This window comes from Mesoplodon densirostris, chromosome 16, assembly GCF_025265405.1.
Source record: "Mesoplodon densirostris isolate mMesDen1 chromosome 16, mMesDen1 primary haplotype, whole genome shotgun sequence".
Taxonomy (NCBI): Eukaryota; Metazoa; Chordata; class Mammalia; order Artiodactyla; family Ziphiidae; genus Mesoplodon; species Mesoplodon densirostris.
This window is the reverse complement of record NC_082676.1, coordinates 37,413,885-37,435,123: the sequence shown is the minus strand read 5'-3', so window position 1 is coordinate 37,435,123 and position 21,239 is coordinate 37,413,885. Positions and strand designations below refer to the sequence as shown.

Genomic DNA, 21,239 nt, shown 5'->3' with positions numbered 1-21,239 from the left:
TCTCTAAATAATGTTAAGACATTTCATGGGCATTTTGCCAAAATATATTAACATTGTCCCTGCTTTTTTTGCCCAAACAAAAACATAAGGCAGAATTCAATACCAGGGTCAGTTCAGGGATTGGAGACTTGCCAGGCAGTCAGCTGCAAATAACGACTGTTTTATTTTCTTTGAAAAAACTCAGTTTTTATTGAATAAGACTGTTTATTGAGCAAGTGAAATCTTTATTAAAAGAAAAAAAGACTGGTGAAAAATATCCTCTCCTCCCCACCAGACCCATGCAGCCTTCTGTTGGAGAAATTCTCCAGGCTCCACCAAGGCGGGCAGAGTCAAGAAAAGAGCAGGATCCAGGCGTTTTGGACTGAGAATTCAGCGGTCACAGTTGTTGCTGGGCTCTTAGTAAAGAAATGTATTTTTGCACCCATGCTTCCTTCGGTGTGGCACAGAGTTTCTGGCCTCTTTTGGTGGTGAATCTACGGAAAAGAGATGTTGACAGTCAATGCTAAAAACTTTTGCCTCCCGGAAAGGGATGGAAAGGGAGGGGCAGCCCCCAACCCCGATCTTCTTGCTCACTTTGCTGTACCCCTGTCACACTGTCCCTGCTCCCTCTTCTGGCCCTTAACCTCCCTCTTCTCTGCTACCCTGTTTTCCACTGGAAACCACATTTCCTGGCCCACCTTCACCAGGAAAGATGTAACAACAGCTCTGGTCTGAAGCAGGTAATCTGCACCGTGCCTCTTAACTCTTTCATTTTAATATAACAGTTTTATTGGGATATAAGTCACTAATTTGCCCACTTAAAGTGTACAATCATAATTCATTGGTTTTAGTATATCAATAGATGATGCAACCATCACCAAGATCAATTTTATAACATTTGTATTGCCCCACAAAGGAACCTCTTATGTACTGTACCACTTAATTCTTAATCACATTATCATGGGTTGTTAGCCATGGCTGCTTATATGGATATGATTCTTGCCTTCCTTACCACACTGTGAGCTCACTAAGACTGGGGGTTGTGGTTGATGTCCCTGAATGGCTTCCAGCCTTTACTCCCTGAGAGTACTTGGAAGTGACAAGAGCCTAGGTCAGGGGGTGCTCTAACCTGGAGCAGGGGAGAAGAGCCAAAAGGATGGGGAAATAAGAGAGAGGAAGGGCTTTGTGGGTGTTTGAACATCCATGTGACATTGCTCCCATTGAGAGATGGGAGTCTATGTCCCCTCCCCTTGAATTTAGGCCAGTCTTTTTTTTTTTTTTTTTTTTTTTTTTTGCTGTATGCGGGCCTCTCACTGTTGTGGCCTCCCCCGTTGCGGAGCACAGGCTCCGGACGCGCAGGCTCCGGACGCGCAGGCTCAGTGGCCATGGCTCACGGGTCCAGCCGCTCCGCGGCATATGGGATCCTCCCAGACCGGGGCACGAACCCGTATCCCCTGCATCGGCAGGCGGACTCTCAACCACTTGCGCCACCAGGGAGGCCCTAGGCCAGTCTTAAGGACTGGTTGACTAATAGAGAATGGCAAAAGTGATGCTGTGTGATTTGGTAGCTAAGTCATAGAAGGTTGTAGAACTTCTGCCTGGTTCACTGAGCACTTACACAGGAGCTTTGGACTTCCTCATAAGGAGTCCTACCACCCCAGCTCACCATATGAGGAAGCCCAAACTAGCCCAACAGAGAGACCACACAGAGGGGTCCTGGAGGGAGATGCCTCCAGCCCCCTGAGCTGTTCCAGCTCCAGCACCATCTGTCTGCAACCACACAAGAGACGCCTATCCAGAACCTTGCAGCCAAGCCTTTCAGGAATTCCAGACCCATGGAAACCACGAGAGATAAGAAGATGACCATGGTTGGATTAAGCCACTAAGCTTTGGGTGGTTGGTCATGCAGCAACAGTTGACTGATAGAGGCCCCTCACCTTCCTTCTACAAATGAGGAAACTTGATTTGCCCAAGGTCACACAGCTTATAAAATGAAAGAGCCACTGCTTTGAGCTCAGCTCAGGACTCTTTGCCAGCTGTTGGTTAAGTGTTGGTGTCTTTAAAACTCCAGAAAGCCAATCAAGACACAAAGGAGAAGACCCAGGACATCCTGAGCCCTGGAGCATCCCCCTCCATATCTAGGCACTTGAGTACCTCTTTCCCGTCCTTAACGGTCTCAAAATGATAACATTCAGCTTCGTCCCTGGAGCCCGTTTTCTCCCTTTCCGCACCGTTCTCTCATGCTCAGGAACTCAAGGTCCCCTGATTGTGTATTTGCACTTAAAGATAGCTTCCATTTGCTGAGCGTTTACTGTGTGCAGGCTCAGCGCTAAATTCTTTGCATGTATTAACCTCATTTAGTCCTGCCAGGGACCCTTCCAGGTGTGTGTCATCTCTCCTGCTACTGATGAGCTTGGCATGACATGCCTCCTGTCTACCTGTCTGCCTAGTCAGTAACATGTTCATCCTTCTCCCCTCCACCATGCTCCCGCCTGCCCCCTTCACCTGGGCCACTCTCGCTTAGCCTTGGGGGGTCTCAGTGTAAATGTCACTCCCTGCAGGAGACCCTCCCAACTCTAAGTTAGGTCCTCCTGTGACTATGATGAAGGGTGGCCGAATATGCCGCCCCCAAATATGCCAGTTTGACGTGAGGATTATTTTGAATGAAAGACACTAAAAAAAAAAACCCCATTGAAACAAAACAAAACAAAAAAACCCCAGCAGGGGGCAAGAAGAGCGTTCTGACCTCCCCTTTTTTCCCTGAAAGCAGGAGATGAAACTCCCATGTGAAAAATGTCCTCCTTGTACCAGGAGGAAAGACATATTCTTAACCCCAGAGATAGAGTCAAGGCCAAGAGAAGTCTGTAAAAACAGATCTTGTTAAGATAACTCTTATCAATCTTTAGCTTTCTCCACCCCCATATATTTTAATTACTTTTCCACAGTTCCTTCCTTGTTCAAAAGCATGCAGGTTTTGTATAAAAGATGTAGCTTTTGCCACTTCTTTGGGTCTTCATCTTCCTGTGGGGCTCCTGTGTGCATGTAAAAAGCGATATGTTTTCCTCTTGTTAATGTCTTATGTCGATTTAATTCTAAAGCCCAGCTGGAGCCCATAAGAGGGTAGAGAGAAAGTTTTGCCTGCCCTACAATATGCTCCCTCCTGCTCTCTATCCTGCTGTCTTTTTCAAGCACTCATCACAATCTTGATTATTTTGTGCAAATGTCTTTTAATGCCCTCTTTCTTATGCTAGATGTAAGGTCTGTAAGGGCTGTTTATTCTTTTATACCCAGCACTTAGCACAGTGCCTGGCAGGCGCCCGGCTCATGGTCTGCAAGCTAGGAAACCAAGCTCAGGGTTACGCTTCTTAATGCCCGAGGTAAGGTGATAACCCAAGTCACTGGGTTCCCATCTTGAGGCTCATCCTGGCACTGCGGGGGTCTTCCCAGAATCCATCCAACAGCATGAATGGTAAGGGACCCTAAAAGCCCAAAGGAGAAATACTCACATCACAGCCTGCTGGGAACAGCTGTTCCTGGTGAATTCATAGTTACTCACCCACCTCCAGGGAGGAATCTTGTGGGTGTATTGAAAGCAGCAGAACTTAGCCACATCACTGCCACCTAAATAAACAGGGAGAGAAAGGAGCTTGGAGATGTCCCTTTGCTTCCATCCCTAGTCAGCCTGGGAAGGGAGTTGGACAGCGGCGTACGTGCAGCAGCTCCGAGATGGACGCTCAGGATAAAAACCAGGAAAAGAGTGAAAGCCGTGGGGAAGTTCTTCATGGTGCTACAAGCCGGGTCCTTCACAGCCTTCTTCCCAATTCCTCCTGTCTCAGCAGTACCCTCTTTTATGGGGTTGAGTGGTCCCTGAAGATAATTCCAGAGAATTTTATGGTAGAGCGCAAAAGCAGCTCTTTTATACTACAGTGGGGAAGCAACCTGATACCCATGAAAAGGAGAGAGATTGGGAAATGAGGAGGTGTCATGGGGCGGGAAGGGGAGGTGTCAGCACACCCTTGAGAGTCTCCCAGCCAGTGCAATGGTCTGAGGCAATGCTTGATTGCTTGCAAAGCAAAAGCAGAGGAAATGAAATAAGAATTCCAGAGAATTGACCTTAGTTGTTCCAGATAGATTCCTGGCTCTTGGCCAGAGTCGTCTTCTCTTTTTTTCCCCGCATGGCATGTAGGATCCTAGTTCTCTGACCCGGGGTCGAACCTGTGCCCCCACATTGGAAGCATGGAGTCCTAACCGCTGGACCACCAGAGAAGTCCCCTTTCTTGGTTTTCTAAACATTGTTTATCTCTTGTTGAGGTCTAGACAGTCTCAGGACAGGAGCATAGAGCAGCCTGACCACACAATGGATGTTCAGGAATGAAGCTCCTGGAGAGGAGCTTCAAGATGGTGGAAGACTAAGACGCGGAGATCACCTTTCTCCCCACAAATATATCAAAAATACATCTACATGTGGAACAACTCCTACAGAACACCTACTGAACGCTGGCAGAACACCTCAGACCTCCCAAAAGGCAAGAAACTCCCCACGTACCTGGGTAGGGCAAAAGAAAAAAGAATAAACAGAGACAAAAGAATACGGACGGGACCTGCACCAGTGGGAGGGAGCCGTGAAGGAGGAAAGGTTTCCACACACTAGGAGCCTCTTCGCGGGCGGAGACTGCGGGTGGCGGAGGGGGGAAGTTTCGGAACCGCGGAGGAGAGCACAGCCACAGGGGTGCAGAGGGCAAAGCGGAGAGATTCCCGCACAGAGGATCAGTGCCGACCGGCACTTACCAGCCCGAGAGGCTTGTCTGGGCTGGGAGCTGAGGCTCGGGCTTCGGAGGTCGCATGGCAGGGAGAGGACTGGGGCTGGCAGCGTGAACACAGCCTGAAGGGGCTAGTGCGCCACGGCTGGGCGGGAGGGAGTCCGGGAAAGAGTCTGGAGCTGCCCAAGAGACAAGAGACTTTTTCTTCCCTCTTTGTTTCCTGGTGCGCGAGAAGAGGGGATTCAGAGCGCCGCTTAAAGGACCTCCAGAGACGGGCGCGAGCCGTAGCTATCAGCACGGACCCCAAGAGACGGGCATGAGACGCTAAGGCTGCTGCTGCCGCCACCAAGAAGCCTGTGTGCAAGCACAGGTCACTATCCCCACTTCCCCTCCCGGAGCCTGTGCAGCCCGCCACTGCCGGGGTCCCGGGATCCAGGGACAGCTTCCCCGGGAGAACGCACGGCGCGCCTCGGGCTGCTGCAACGTCACGCCGGCCTCTGCCGCCGCAGGCTCGCCCCGTACTCCGTACCCCTCCCTCCTCCCGGCCTGAGTGAGCCGGCGCCTCCGAAGCAGCTGCTCCTTTAACCCCGTCCTGTCTGAGCAAAGAACAGACGCCCTCCGGCGACCTACACACAGAGGCGGGGCCAGATCCAAAGCTGAGCCCCAGGAGCTGTGCGAACAAAGAAGAGAAAGGGAAATCTCTCCCAGCAGCCTCAGGAGCAGCGGATTAAATCTCCACAATCAACTTGATGTACCCTGCATCTGTGGAATACCTGAATAGACAACGAATCATCCCAAATTGAGGAGGTGGACTTTGGGAGCAACGATATATATATATTTTTTCCCCTTTTTCTCTTTTTGTGAGTGTGTATGTGTATGCTTCTGTGTGTGATTTTGTTTGTATAGCTTTGCTTTTACCATTGTCCTAGAGTTCTGTCTGTCCTTTTTTTTTTTTTTTTTTAGTATAGTTTTTAGCGCTTGTTATCATTGGTGGATTTGTTTTTTGGTTTGGTTGCTCTCTTCTTTCTTTTTTTATTAAAAAAAATTCTTTTAATAATTATTTTTTATTTTAATAACTTTATTTTATTTTATCTTCTTTCTTCCTTCCTTCCTTCCTTTCTTTCTTTCTTTCTTTCTTTCTTTCTTTCTTTCTTTCTTTCTTTCTTTTTCTCCCTTTTATTCTGAGCCGTGTGGATGACAGGCTCTTGGTGCTCCAGCCAGGCATCAGGGCTGTGCCTCTGAGGTGGAAGAGCCAAGTTCAGGACACTGGTCCACAAGAGACCTCCCAGCTCCACGTAATATCAAACGGCAAAAATCTCCCAGAGATCTCCATCTCAATGCCAAGACCCAGCTCCACTCAACGACCAGCAATCTCCAGTGCTGGACACCCTATGCCAAACAACTAGCAAGATAGGAACACAACCCCACCCATTAGAGAGAGGCTGCCTAAAATCATAATAAGGCCACAGACACCCCAAAACACACCACCAGACGTGGACCTGCCCACCAGAAAGACAAGATACAGCCTCAAACACCAGAACACGGGCACTAGTCCCCTCCACCAGGAAGCCCACACAACCCACTGAACCAACCTTAGCCACTGGGGGCAGACACCAAAAACAACGGGAACTACGAACCAGCAGGCTGCGAAAAGGAGACCCCAAACACAGTAAGATAAGCAAAATGAGAAGACAGAGAAACACACAGCAGATGAAGGAGCAAGGCAAAACCCCACCAGACCTAACAAATGAAGAGGAAACAGGCAGTCTACCTGAAAAAGAATTCAGAATAATGATAGTAAAGATGATCCAAATTCTTGGAACTAGAATGGAGAAAATACAAGAAACATTTAACAAGGACCTAGAAGAACTAAAGAGCAAACAAACAGTGATGAAGGACACAATAAATGAAATTAAAAATTCTCTAGAAGGGATCAATAGCAGAATAACTGAGGCAGAAGAATGGATAAGTGACCTGGAGGATAAAATAGTGGAAATAACTACGGCAGAGCAGAATAAAGAAAAAAAAATGAAAAGAATTGAGGACAGTCTCAGAGACCTCTGGGACAACATTAAATGCACCAACATTCGAATTATAGGTGTCCCAGAAGAAGAAGAGAAAAAGAATGGGACTGAGAAAATATTTGAGGAGATTACAGTTGAAAACTTCCCTAATATGGGAAAGGAAATAGTTAATCAAGTCCAGGAAGCACAGAGAGTCCCATACAGGATAAATCCAAGGAGAAACACTCCAAGACACATATTAATCAAACTATCAAAAATTAAATACAAAGAAAAAATATTAAAAGCAGCAAGAGAAAAACAACAAATAACATACAAGGGACTCCCCATAAGGTTAACAGCTGATCTTTCAGCAGAAACTCTGCAAGCCAGAAGGGAGTGGCAGGACATATTTAAAGAGATGAAGGGTTCCACATATATGCATTAATATACGATATTTGTTTTTCTCTTTCTGGCTTATGTCACTCTGTATGACAGACTCTAGGTCCATCCACGTCTCTACAAATGACCCAATTTTGTTCCTTTTTATGGCTGAGTAATACTCCATTGTATATATGTACCACATCTTCTTTATCCATTCATCTGTTGTTGGACATTTAGGTTGTTTTCATGTCCTGGCTATTGTAAATAGTGCTGCAATGAATATTGGGGTACATGTGTTCTCTTGAATTATGGTTTTCTCAGGGTATATGCCCAGTAGTGGGATTGTTGGGTCTTATGGTAGTTCTATTTTTAGTTTTTTGAGGAACCTCCATACTGTTCTCCACAGTGGCTGTATCAATTTACATTCCCACCAACAGTGCGAAAGGGTTCCCTTTTCTCCACACCCTCTCCAGCTTTTATTGTTTGTAGATTTTTTGATAATGGCCATTCTGACCAGTGTGAGGTGATTCTTGTGATATTGTGATTTATAATAATAAATAAATATTTGGTCTACATCCCCTGGCACACAGCTCCTAAAACCCTTGTAATTTCCTAAGCAATAAGAGGAATGGGAGCATCTTTTGATTCGATATTGGGTCTTTTGTCCTCAGTTCTTGAAGTAGCTCCAGAGCAAAAAGGTGAAAGGAGTGTCTTTATTCACAACAAGCCCCTTTCAACCACACCTGAGTTTATGTTAATGATGTGATTTTGGAAAACCCCTAGATAACCACAGGATGGGGGCTGGTTGCCAAGGGAACCAACCATGTGATTGATTACAGGGTTGGAACTGTCAGCCCCACTCCTTAACCTCCAGGGAGGGAGAGAAGCTAGAGGTTGAATTAATCCCCAATGGCCAATGACTTAATGAATTATCCTACACAATAAAGTCTCCATAAAAATCCCCCAAGAACAGGGTTTGGAGAGTTTCTCGGTTGGTGAACACGTAGAGGTGCTGGGAAGATAGCATGCCTGAAGATCTGTGCCCCTTCCCATACTTTACCCTATGTATCTCTTCCTCTGGGCTGTTTCTGAGGTGTATCCTTTATAATAAAGTGGTAATCTAGTAAATAAATCTAGTTTTCCTGAGTTCTGTGAGCCACTCTCATAAATTATTAATCCCAAGGAAGGGGTCATGGGAAGCTCTCTGATCTGTAGTTGGTCGGTAAGAAGCACAGGTGCTTCCAAACTCGGGTTCGGCTACTCGTCACTCAAGAATCCCATACTGAGAGACAAGTGTTGGGTAAAAGGAAAGATAGCTTTATTGAGGAAGCTGGCAATCCTGGGGAGAAGGAGGACTCATGTCCCAAAGAACCAACTCCTGACTCCCCAGGTTTTGCTCAGAGATTATATAGGGAAAAGAGGAAGGGGCTATGTGCTGAGGAGGGGCTAATCTTCTATTTTCAAAGATGATTGTCCCTATCACACGGTTCCAAGTAGCTGTCATGTCTCACTTGTGTTTGGAGCATTATCTGAGCCATAAATCTCTGGTCAGCTAGTCCTTCTGCTTCCAACAGGTGTGGGGTCTATGTGCTTGTGGGCAGCATACAGTTAACTTCTTCCACCTGGTGGAGGTCTCAGTACCTGCAAAATAGCTCAAAGGATATGGCTCAGAATATTATCTTTAGACACTGAGGAGGAACTAAAAGTCCTTGACTTTGTTTAATGGCTGAACTGTTATTATTTTGTCTTGCTTGACTGTTTTCCTTTCTTTCTGCATTTTTTCATTTCTCTGATTAAATTTATTCTTTGGCACTCAGGGAAGGCCTAGGAGGCTAAAATTTTTCTACAAATGAGAGGCTGGCGGAGGATAAAGGTGGGGTGGGTCTGTCCCGGGAAGGACCCATAGGGTCCTGCTCAGTTACAAGGTGGCAACCTGGGCTTTCGATGGGCATCTGAAGTGGGGGCAGTCTTGTGGGACTGAGCCCTTAGCCTGTGGGATCTGACACTATCTCCTGGTGGATAGTATTGGAATTGAGTTAAATTGTAGGATACTCAGCTGGTGTCTGAGAATTTCTGGGTATGAGGAAAACCCTCCCATATCTGGTCAGAAGTGAACTATTGAGAGTAGAATGCTGTAGTGAGTAGACAGGAAACAGAGAGTATTTTCCCCTGTCAGGTCTAAATCCAATGACTGGTGTCCTTATAGGAAGGCCACGTGAAGAGGCAGAGGGACACACAGGGAATAAGCCCACGTGAGGACAAAGGCAAAGTTTGGATTGATGCAGCTACAAGCCCAGGAATGCCCAGGATCTTCCAAAAGATAAGAAGAAGCAAGAAAGGATCCTTCCCTAGAGCCTTCAGAGGGAGTGTGGGCCTCCTGACACCTTGATTTTGGACTTCTAGCCTCCAGAAACATGAGAGAATAAATTTCTGTTGTTTTAAGCCACCTGATTTGTGGTCATTTGTTTCAGAAGCCCTAAGAAATGAATGCAACCTATTATCTGTAAAAGGACAAGAATTCAGAATATATAAGGAACACTAGAAATCAACAAGAAAAAGACAGACAACCCAATAGAAAAAAAGTGGCCAAAACTCAAACATTTTATGGAAGAGGAAACCCCAATGATGAAGGGAAAGGGGCTTGATTGTATGAGTCATCAGAGAAATGCAAACTTAAACTGTAATGTGATATTACATACCCACCAGAATGACTAAAATGAAAAAGATGGAAAATACTAAATGGCAACGAGAATATGGCACACAGGAAACTCACATACTGCCGGCGGGAGTGGAAAACTCTTGGCAATAGTTACTAAAACTGAACATACACATATTCCACAATCCAGCAATTCTACTCCTAGGTGTATACCCATCAGAAAAGTGTACATACGTGCACCAAAAGACATTGTTTGTAATAACCTCAAGCTGGAAACTACCCTAATATCCATCAACATAGAATGGCAAATAAATTGTGGTTTATTGATGTAATACAATGCCGTACAACAATGAGAATGAACTGCAATTACACATAACCATGTGGATGTATCTCATGACCTAATGCTGAGGAAAAGAAGCCAGACATGAAAGAAAAATATTGTAGGGTTTCATGTATACAAAGTACCAAATAAGAAAAACTAACCTATAATGATGGAAGTCAGAATAGCGTTACCCCTTGGACATAGTGACTAGAAGAAAGGGACGTCCAAGGGGGAGCTCTGGGGGCTGGTACGCTCTGTTCTTTGATTAGGGTGCTAGTGGATCCTTTTATCCTTGTGAAAATTCATTGAGCTCTACCCTTAGGATTCATGTATTATATTTCAATAAATTAGTGAAGGGAAAGGAAATGATACTGCAAAAAAGCAAATCACTATGCAATGAAGAAAATGTTTTATCAGAGTCATGACCTTCTCATTTCCTTTCCTTCTTCCTCCTTCTTTTGTATTCAGAATGTTTCCCATTTCAAAGAAAAGCGCTGGCTGGCTGTCATATCAGTCTGCATCTTGTTTGCACTGTTTCTGCTTTCTTCTTCCAAACCCTGACTCTCCCGGACCTGGCAGAGTCCATACCAAGAGTCATGGCTCAACTGCAACTTCTAGACTCCTGCTTGTCCTCTAGAGTTTGCCTTTTCTGCCATAGTCCCTGGATCTGGGGCACCCCAGGAGTCCAAGTTAAGACCTCTTCTTAGCTTAAATATTATATCTGCAAAAACCCCTATTTCCAGATAAGGTCACATTCTGATGTTCTGAGTGGATGTGAATTTGGGGCGGGAGTATGATTCAACCTAGTACAGATGTATTGCAAAAATCTTTTGTGGGCCTGCAGATTGCTTTTTCACTCTCTTATTGGTGTCTTCTAATGAATATAAGTTCCAAATCTCAATGTAGTCCTATTTATCATCTTTCCCGCTTTATGATTAGTAATTATGTATTTATGAGACATTTGGGTCCCTTCAGCCAAGGAGCATGTCTATAAGTGGACTTCTGCTGAAACCCCTCCTCCTTGGTACTTGTGTAACAGGCCCATCTGGCCAGGGCCTTGAGTATGTCCTTAATGCCAGCCCATGACTGGTGGCCCTGGATCCCACTGTTCCTCCCAGCCCCTTCCCTATGGCTGAAGCCTCTGCCCCTACCTTCCAACCTGCTGGCTGGGCTCCCAGCACATATGTAGGGATTTCTCAGAGCCTCCATCCCATGTGGTTCCCAAGTTCTGAACTGTCATCTGTATTTCCACTGCTATGGACATTCTTTTAGAATCAGGCATACTGTTCTGTTGTCATGGGCACTGGGCTTCAGCAGCCTACCTTGCCTCTCTAGGCCCTCCTTTCTTAGATGAGTTGCTTCTTCCTAGTTCCCCTCTTTATGGACTGAATTGTGTTCCCCTCATATTCATATGTTGAAGCCCTAACCCCCAATGTGACTATACTTGGAGACAGGGTCTTCAAAGGGTAGTTAAGGTCAAATGAGGTCATAAGGTTGGGGCCCTGATCCAACAGGACTAGTATCCTTATAAGAAGTGGAGGAGACACCAGGGATGTGCGTGCATAGAAACAAGATGGTATGAGGACACCAGGAGAAGACGGCTGTCTACAAGTCAAGGAGAGAGGCCTCGGAGAAACCAATCCTGATGACACCTTGGATTCCCAGCCTCTAGAACCGTGAGAAAATAAATGTCTATTGTTTTAGCCGCCCAGCCTGTGGTATTTTGTCACAGAAGCCCGAGCTGAGTGACACAGCCTCACACTTCAGTGAAGGCTTGTCCCCTCCTCCTTGTTTCTAGGGTTGGGTTCTCCCAGAGGCAGATCCTGAGACAAGAATTTGAGTGCAAACATACTGGGGTGGAAATTTCAGGAAATGCCAGCTGGGATGTGGGGAAGTGAGACAGAGATGGGAGGGCAGCTGATAAAGAAAGGGCACTTTGGGCTTCCCTGGTGGCTCAGTGGTTGAGAGTCCGCCTGCCGATGCAGGGGACATGGGTTCGTGCCCTGGTCTGGGAAGATCCCACATGCCGCGGAGTGGCTGGGCCCGTGAGCCATGGCCGCTGAGCCTGCGCGTCCAGAGCCTGTGCTCCTCAACGGGAGAAGCCACAACAGTGAGAGGCCCGCGTACCGCAAAAAAAAAAAAAAAAAGAAAAAAAAAGAAAGGGCACTTTATCAAGCATGTTCCTTGTAGGCAGCTGGGGCTCAGTCAGACCTGTGGACTACAGCCAGAGTCCTTGCAGTTGAAGGCAAGGAAGTTGCAGCCTTCCCACCCATCACCACTGGCTGGGGGCACTTGGGCCGGCCCTGCACATGGGCCAAGAGGGAGCCCTCAGGTGGAGCACCTCAGGTGCATGCTGAGGGAGGATAGAAGGAACAGTGAGAATGGGAGGGTGGGTGCTGAAGGATGTGAGCTGGGCACCCCCAGTACCTGCTACATGTGGACTCACGGGTAGGGACCGAATATCCTTCCACTGGGGGCAGAATGCCCCATTCTGTGTCTGCAAAGACTTCACCCCTCTGTACCTATGACCTATGTCACCAACTCACAGAAGCTTTCCTCCATCCTCCATTCCAAGCTGGACTGGGTAGCCCTCCCCTGGTTTCCAGAGGACATTGTGCCGTGTTGAATCACAGACACCATCCTCATCCCTTGCACACTCATCAGCCTTCTTATCTGCCCTCCTTCCTGGCCAGTGAATTCTTTCCATTCGTTTCATCACTGACTCATTCAGTAAACTTTTTTGTGATCTCTGCACTATGCTAGATGCTGAGATCCACAGGTGAACAAGACAGACACTGTCCTTGCTGTCAGGAAGTGTATATTCTAGTGGAGGGACTAGACTGAGCAGAAAACAATTACTCAATAGATTATTAATGCTACCTGGGTGGAGAAGCACAGGGAGCTTTAAGAGTGTAAACTAAGGGCATGTGAACCAGGCTAGGGAGTCAGAAAATCTTCCTTTAAAGAAAGTGGCCTTTGCACTAAACCCTGAAGGACAGCGTGCTGCTTATTCTCCAATTGCATGCACGCACGCATGTTTGTGAGCACGTGCGCGCACATGCGCGCACCCACACACACTCTGCCCCTGAAATGTGTGATTCTCTACCCTCCTCTGCCCTGCTCAGTGCTCGGGGTTGACCGCCATGGACTGCATCTCCAAGCTTCCTGGCCCTCTGACTGCCTCCTGGGTCCTGCTCATCCTGCTCTCTCCCTGCCTGGCCATAGCCTTGGCAATGACCTGTGTCTCTCCATGGATTGAACTGAATCATGCAGGATCCTGTTTATCACCAGAGAACCCTTGGAGCTGGCTACACGCCAGGTACTGTCCTACAGTGCTTCACCCAGTGAGCTCCTAACACAGCCCTATATGGCAGATCTGTTACTATGTATTCTCTTTTCACAGGCGAGGAAACTGCGGCACACCTGTAAGTGGTGACACCACAATGTGAATGCAGGTAGTCTGGCTCCAAAACTCATGCTCTTCACCTCCAGGCTTAGGGGCGGATCTGGGTTTGGTGGAAACTAACGCTTATACAATTTGGTGGCCCTCTTTTTTTAAAAAAGACACAATGCTACCAAATGAGGCGCAGGGCTCTTGAAGGGACCCTGCAAGTGAGGGGCCCGTGGTGAATCCCCTCTGACTGCATTCTACTGCCTCCTGTACAGAGCATGGGTCAAGCATTTTCCTCTTTATCCTAAACACTATGGGGAGATATTAAGGAGTTTAAAGCAGGGGATAAAGTTAGAGGAGGGATTTATAAAGACTTCCCTGGCTGTTGTATGGAGGATGCACTAGAGAGGGACAAGGTGGGACGTGGAAGACCAGTACGAAGCCTCCTTGTTTGTCTTCACAAGCCTTCAGCACAGAGTGTGGAACCCATTTATGGCACAAACGTTTGTTGAGTTCTTACCAGGGGCCCAGGATCTGTCAAAGGCTCTGGAGGTGCACGGTAGACAAGACCCCAGCCCTGTCCTTACCAAAGCTGAGTAAGTGGACGTGAACCCCCCACCTGCTGTCGCAGTGGGACATCGATCAGGGAGGGGGAGAGGCCAGAAGGAGGCACAGTGTGTTAGGAGGGTTTCGCCAGAGCTGAGAAGCTCCCCCAGGAGGTAGGCAGTGTCCTAGTTTGCGTCTAACAGAAGCAGGATGGAATCAAGAAAAGAAAACATGTTTCCAGGAATTGGAAATAGACAAACCTTTTTCGGTTTGTTACCAGCTACTCCATCTACCTTCATGGCAGTTCTGTGAGGGAGGTTTTCTTATCCTTCCTTTTCATCCAAAGAAACTGAGGTTCAGAGAAGGGAAGTGATTTGTTCAAGGTCACACAGCTAGCAGGTGGCAAAGCCAAGGTTCAAAGCCAGGTCTGTCTTATGCCTGTGCCTTGTGCCTCTGAGTGTCTTAGGGTCCTGTCCCCTGGGCCCCTACCCTGAAAAAGGGCCTTAAGGTTAACTTGCTTCAGGCTCTGTCCTGGAGCCAAATGACTCCGCAATTAAGCAGGACATCAAAGCAAAGGGCTAATAAGGACTGGATAGATAAGGTGCAGGTGCACCTGTCAGGCTGCGAGGGCTGGCAGACTTTCAATGAGCCAATACAGAATGGAAAGTGCAATCAGTCCCAAGATTCACAACATAAACAACATAAAAATGAACCGCTGGTTGCATGGGATTCGTGCTCTTCCCAATTCTGAGGCCCGAGAGAAGTTTCTCCAGGTGACTCTTGGAAAGAGGTCACTGGGTGATATCTCGATGGGGCCATACCCACAGCATCCTGACAAGAAGTGCTTGTTCCATAGGGCTTATCATTATTCTGAATTTAGAAAGCCAGGAGAAGAATGGTGAGATTTCCAGGGAAAGCCAGTCACAAGATATTTTTTCTCTAGAATCAGGAAATGTAGAGGCCAAAAAAAGCTTTTTTGAAAGTGGTTATTCCCCTTGGCAAAGTGGGAAGCAGCAGCATAGCACAGGGAGATCAGCTTGGTGCTTTGCAACGACCTAGGGGAGTGGGATAGGGAGGGTGGGAGGGAGGCTCAAGAGGGAGGGCATATGGGGATATATGTATACATATGGCTGATTCACTTTGTTGTACAACAGAAACTAACACAGCATTGTGAAGCAATTATACACCAATAAGGATATATTAAAAAAAAAAAAAAAAGAAGGAGCAGCAAGAGTAGAAACGGGATTGGTCAGGAGTCGAGGTGGGGAGGGTGTCTGGGGTCATTTCGCGGTCTCATTTTCCTCCGAGTCTTGCCGGTGTCTTGGGTGGAATGCTGGGTTGAAAGACCCAGGCACACAGCTTTAGGAGGGCAAATGCTGCATATATTCTGAAGGGATTTCCTGGAAACTGATAAGCCTGTAATTCTGGGAATTTAGATAACTCCCTTTTTTTTTCTTTGGCTGATCCGCTTGCAGGATCTTAATTCCCTGACCAGGGATTGAACCTGGGCCCCTGGCAGTGGAAGTGCAGAATCCTAACCACTGGGTGGCCAGGGAATTCCCAGATAACTGCCTTTTAACTAGGCCTTGGAGAAACAAGGCCATGGAATTCTTTGGAACAAATAGCTTTGCAAGAGTTGAGACTTAGATCTGCAATGAGTCCAGAAGTTCTGACAGCAAAACATCTTCCTCTGCCAAACAAGCCTCTTGCCAATAACCTCTCCCAGCACATCTGTTTCCAAGAAAGAAGTGGGAATGGGGAAGGAGAGAGAGGCTGCCTCTCCGAGGGAACCAATCACTGGGCGGACAGCTGTGCAGGGACTCGCATCGTCACATGGTTGTCCTCTCAAGGTGGGTGGAGCCTTGCTGAACCCAGTCGGAAGACTGGCTGGTGGGAGAGAGGAGAAAAACCCAGGGAGGAGGAGAAGAAAGAGGAGAAGGGAGGGGATGAAGCTCTGAAAACTTCGAAGGCTTTGAGCAAGTATAAGACTTTATGATGTGGATTTGGAAGAATTAACATTGTTAAAATGACCATACTACCCTTGGCAATCTATAGATTCAATGCAATCCCTATCAAACACCAAGGGCGTTTTTCACAAAACTAGAACAAATAGTTTTAAAATTTGTATGGAAACACAAAAGACCCCGAATAGCCCAAACAATCTTGAGAAAGAACAGAGCTGGAGGAATCACACTCCCTGACTTCAGACTATATTGAAACCGTGCAACTCAGATTGGGACTTGAACCCATGTGCCTGGACTTGAACCCAGACAAAACCCAGATTGGGATTTGAACCCATGGTCTTTTAACTGAGATCACTCACTTGGTCTCAGGACTTAATGAAGCTCAGGTTCTTGATGTCTCATCGCAGAAAGAATTCAGTAAGAGACAAAGTGATAGGTAAGAAGTGGATTTATTTAGAGAGAAACACACTCCACAGACAGAGTGTGGGCCATCTCAGAAGGTGAGAGCAGCACCAGAGTATGGGGTTGTCAGTTTTTATAGGGGTGGGTAATTTCATAGGCTAATGAGTGGGGGGAGTATTCCAGATATTTGGGGGAAGGGATGGGGATTTCCAGGAATTGGGCCACCACCCACTTTTGGACCTTTTATTGTCAGCCTTGGAACTGTCATGGCACCTGTGGGTGCATCATTTAGCTTGCTAATGTGTTACAATGAGGCTCAAGGTCTAGTGGAAGTCGACCCATCCACCATCTTGAACCTATTTCGTTCTAATCAGTTTATGTTGTGTCCTCGGGCTATGTCATTCTTTTAAAGGTTGTGCCCTGCCCCCTTCCCTCCTGTTTCATTACTACAAAGTGACAGTAATCAAAACAGTATGGTTCTGGCATAAAAACAGACACATAAATCAACAGAACAGAATAGACAGCCCACATACTTATGGTTAATTAGTCTATGACAAAGGAGGCAAGAATATATAATGGAGAAAAGACAGTCTTTTCAATAAGTAGTGCTGGGAAAACTGGAGAGCTACATGTAAAAGAATAAAATTACAACATTCTCTAATACCATATACAAAAATAAACTAAAAATGGGTTAAAGACCTAAATGTAAGACCAGAAACCATAAAACTCCTAGAAGAAAACATAAAGGGAACACTCTTTGACATCATAGCAATATTTTTCTGGATCTGTCTCCTAAAACAAAGGAAATAAAAGCAAAAATAAACAAATGGGACCTAATTAAACTTAAAAGCTTTTGCACAGCAAAGGAAACCATCAACAAGTTGAAAAGACAACTTACTGAATGGAAGAAAATATTTGCAAATGATATGACCAATAAGGGGTTAATATCCAAAAATACATAAACAGCTCATACAATTCAACATCAAAAAAACAACCCAATTAAAAAATGGGCAGAAGACCTGAACAGACATTTTTCCAAAGAAGACATACAGATGGCCAACAGGCACATGAAAAAATGCTCAACACTGTTTATCATCAGAGAAATGCAAATTAAAACCACAATGAGATATCGCCTCACACTTGTCAGAATGGCTATCATCAAAAAGAACACAAATAACAAATGTTGGTGAGGATGTGAAGAAAAGGGAACCCTTGTACACTGTTGGTAGGAATTTAAATTGGTGCAGCCACTGCAGAAAGCAGTATGGAGGTCTCTCAAAAAACTAAAAATAGAACTACCATATAACCCAGCAATTCCACTTCTGGGTATAGAGCCGAAAAAAAAGAAAACACTAATTTGGGTTTTTTGTGGGGTTTATCTTTTTGCTGTACATGGGCCTCCCACCGTTGCAGCCTCTCCTGCTGCAGAGCACAGGCTCCGGACGTGCAGGCCCAGCGGCCATGGCTCACGGGCCCAGCCGCTCCGTGGCACGCGGGATCCTCCTGGACCGGGGCACAAACCCGTGTCCCTTGCATCGGCAGGCGGACTCCCAACCACCGTGCCACTAGGGAAGCCCGAAAACACTAATTTGAAAAGATACATGCACACCAATGTTCATGGCAGTACTATTTACAACAGCCAAGATATGGAAGCAACCTAAGTGTCCATCAACAGAAGAACGGAAAAAGAAGATGTGAGATACACACACACACACACACACACACACTGGAATGGAATATTAAGCCATAAAAAGAATGAAATTTTGCCATTTACAACAACATGGAAGGACTTGGGGGTATTATATTAAGTGAAATAAGTCAGATAGAGAAAGACAATTACTGTATGATATCACATATGTGGAATCTAAAAAATAAACTAGTGAATATAACAAAAGAGAAACAGACTCATAGATTTAGAGAACAAACTAGTGGTTACCAGTGGGGAGAGGGACTGGGAAAGGTGCAATATAGGGGTAGGGAATTAAGAGTACAAACTACTATGTGTAACAAAAATAAGCTGCAAAGATATATTGTATAACACAGGGAATATGGCCGATATTTTACAAGAACTATAAATGGAGTATAACCTTTAAAACTTGTGAATTTCTATATTGTACACCTGTAACATATAATATTGTACATCAACTATACTTCAATAAAAAATTAAAAATAAATTAAAAATAAAACAAATTAGTGAATATAACAAAAAAGAAACAGATTCACAGATATAGAGAACAAACTAGTGATTACTAGTGGGGCGAGGGAAGGGGGGAGAGGAAATATAGGGGGAGGGGATTAAGGGGTACAAAGTACTATGTGTAAAATAAATAAGCTACAAAAGCATACTGTACAAAACAGAGAATGTAGCCAACATTTAAAAATAACTATAAATGGAATATAACCTTTAAAAAGTGAATCACTATGTTGTACACTTGAAACTTATATAATATTGCACATAAACTATACCTCAATTAAAAAAAAAAGACTTTATTATGACCCCAACATTATTTTGCCGCTCCAGCTGCCACCTGGAAGGAGAGGTGGCTGAGACCAGACTCTGCTCAACAGCTGCCCCTGCCCCCAAGCAGGGGTCCTGAGTCACTTAACCCAGCTCAGCACTTCTCAACTGGTCCTCCTGTGCCAGATGAAGCCCAAGGTCCCTCTCTTCTCCCCGGTCCCTTGTCTGCCAGAGTGGGAGATAAAGTCTGTCAACCTGGCTGGCCGTGACAATCGCCTGGACTACTTTTTTTTTTTTTTAATTGCAATATAATTGATGTATAACATATTCATTTTAGGTGTATGACGCAATAATTTGATATATGTATACACTGTGAAATGCTTGCCACAACAAGTTAACATCCATCACCACACAGAGTTACACATTTTTTTTCTTGTGAGCAGAACTTTTAAGATCTACTGTCTTAGCAACTTTCAAATATACAATACAGTATTGTTAACTACAGTCACCATGCTGTACGTTATATCTCCAGGGCTTATTCATCTTATAACTGGAAATTTGTACCTTTGACCTCCTTCACCCATTTTGCCCAACCCTGAGCCCCCACCTCTGGCAACCACCAATCTGTTCTCTGTATCTATGAGTCTGAGAATTTTTGTTTTATTGTGTTTTAGATTCCACATATAAATGAGATCAGATGGCATTTGTCTTTCTCTGTCTATCTTATTTCGCTCAGCATAATGCCCTCAAGGTCCATCCATGTTGTCACAAATGGCAAGGTTTCATTCTTTTTTACGGCTAACATTCCACTGTGGGTATATTTTTTTCTTTATCCATTCATCCTCCAGTGGACACTTAGGCTGCTTCCATATCTTGGCTGTTTTAAATAACGCTGCAATGAACATCAGGGTGCAGATATCTTTTTTTTTTTTTTTTTTTTTTTTTTTTGTGGTATGCGGGCCTCTCACCGCTGTGGCCTCCCCCGCCGCGGAGCACAGGCTCCGGATGCGCAGGCTCCGGACGCGCAGGCTCAGCGGCCATGGCTCACGGGCCCAGCCGCTCCGCGGCATATGGGATCCTCCCAGACCGGGGCACGAACCCGTATCCCCTGCATCGGCAGGCGGACTCTCAACCACTTGCGCCACCAGGGAGGCCCCAGATATCTTTTAAAGTAAGTGTTTTCATTTCCTTCTGATAAATACCCAGAAGTGGAATTGCTGGATCATATGGCAGTTCTGTTTCTACGTTTTTGAAAAAGCTCCATACAGTTTTCGATAGTGGCTGCGCCAACTGGGGCAACTTCTTCAAGAATGCAGATTTCTGGGCCACATCCCAGCAGAGTCATCACGTATGGGGCAGGGCCCAGGAATCTGCATTTTAAGTCAGATTCTGATTCTAAAGCCCCGCTAGGGTTGAGAACTGCTGTTCTGTGGGTCTTCTTTGTTCCTCCTCCCACCCCTTGGACTCAAGGTCTCACCTGTGCTTGCTTCCTCTTCCACCCTTGGATTATGATATACCATATAGTATATAAAAGTATGATATCCTTTTTGATATACCAGCCGTGGGCTACAGCAGAGCTTAATGAACTCAGTTTCAGTGAGTCATAGGACAGGTTTTGTCCAGGGTGGAGCACTCTCCCAAACACAGACCAACTTTGGCTTAACGTGGCCACAAACTAAGCCCGGTCCCTCCCTGACCACAGCAGCTTCTGGCACCCCTCCATCTCCAGAATATCTCAAGGTAGCTTGAGAAAGACTGGGTGACTCAGTGCATTGTCATTGTGCTGGTGGTCCGCCCAGAACCAGGGCAGGAGATGTGACCTCCCCACACACAGACTGGCCATCCACGGCCAAGGCTCGCATCCCAAAGCAAGATCGGGCCAAGGCAGGCCAGGACTTCTGGTGGACAGTTCAGGTGCCCCATGATCAGCACTCCAATCAGTGCCTCCTTTCTCCAGAGGCATTTAATGGCCACCAGAGAAATGAGACAGGAGGAAGCAGGGAGTACAGAGCCACTGGAGTGGCCATAGAAGTATTAGCTGGGTGTCCTGGCCACAGCAAGACCAGCTTCAGCTTCTCTGCCTTCTGCCTAAACTTGAGCCTGCCCACAGCCTTTACTACGTGCCAGGCATTCAGCTAAATGCTTCCCATGCATTAATTGCCTGTTTAATACTCACAGACCACCCATGAAATAGGTACTTCCATTATGCTCATTTTACAGATGTGGAAACTAAGACCCGAGAGCTCAATTAGATTCCTCCAGCACCACACAACCAGAAACCGAGGAGGCTGGGATCAAATCCAGGTCCATCTGACTTCCTAGACCAAGTCATTTCTCCTTTATTTATTTATTTATTTGTCATCTAAACTAGTTGACT

At 45.9% G+C, this 21,239-nt stretch overlaps 1 protein-coding gene across 1 annotated transcript; it reads right to left on the bottom strand.

Moving 5' to 3' along the window:
- Positions 1-286: 286 nt before the first annotated feature.
- On the bottom strand, positions 287-3,849 carry CCL26 (C-C motif chemokine ligand 26). The gene is made up of 3 exons (XM_060079022.1): positions 3,690-3,849; positions 3,486-3,600; positions 287-473 (listed from the first exon to the last, which is right to left on the bottom strand). The coding sequence occupies exons 1-3, from the start codon at positions 3,760-3,762 to the stop codon at positions 377-379; spliced, it is 285 nt and encodes a 94-aa protein (XP_059935005.1). The 5' UTR covers positions 3,763-3,849; the 3' UTR covers positions 287-376.
- Between the last annotated feature and the right edge of the window lie 17,390 nt (positions 3,850-21,239).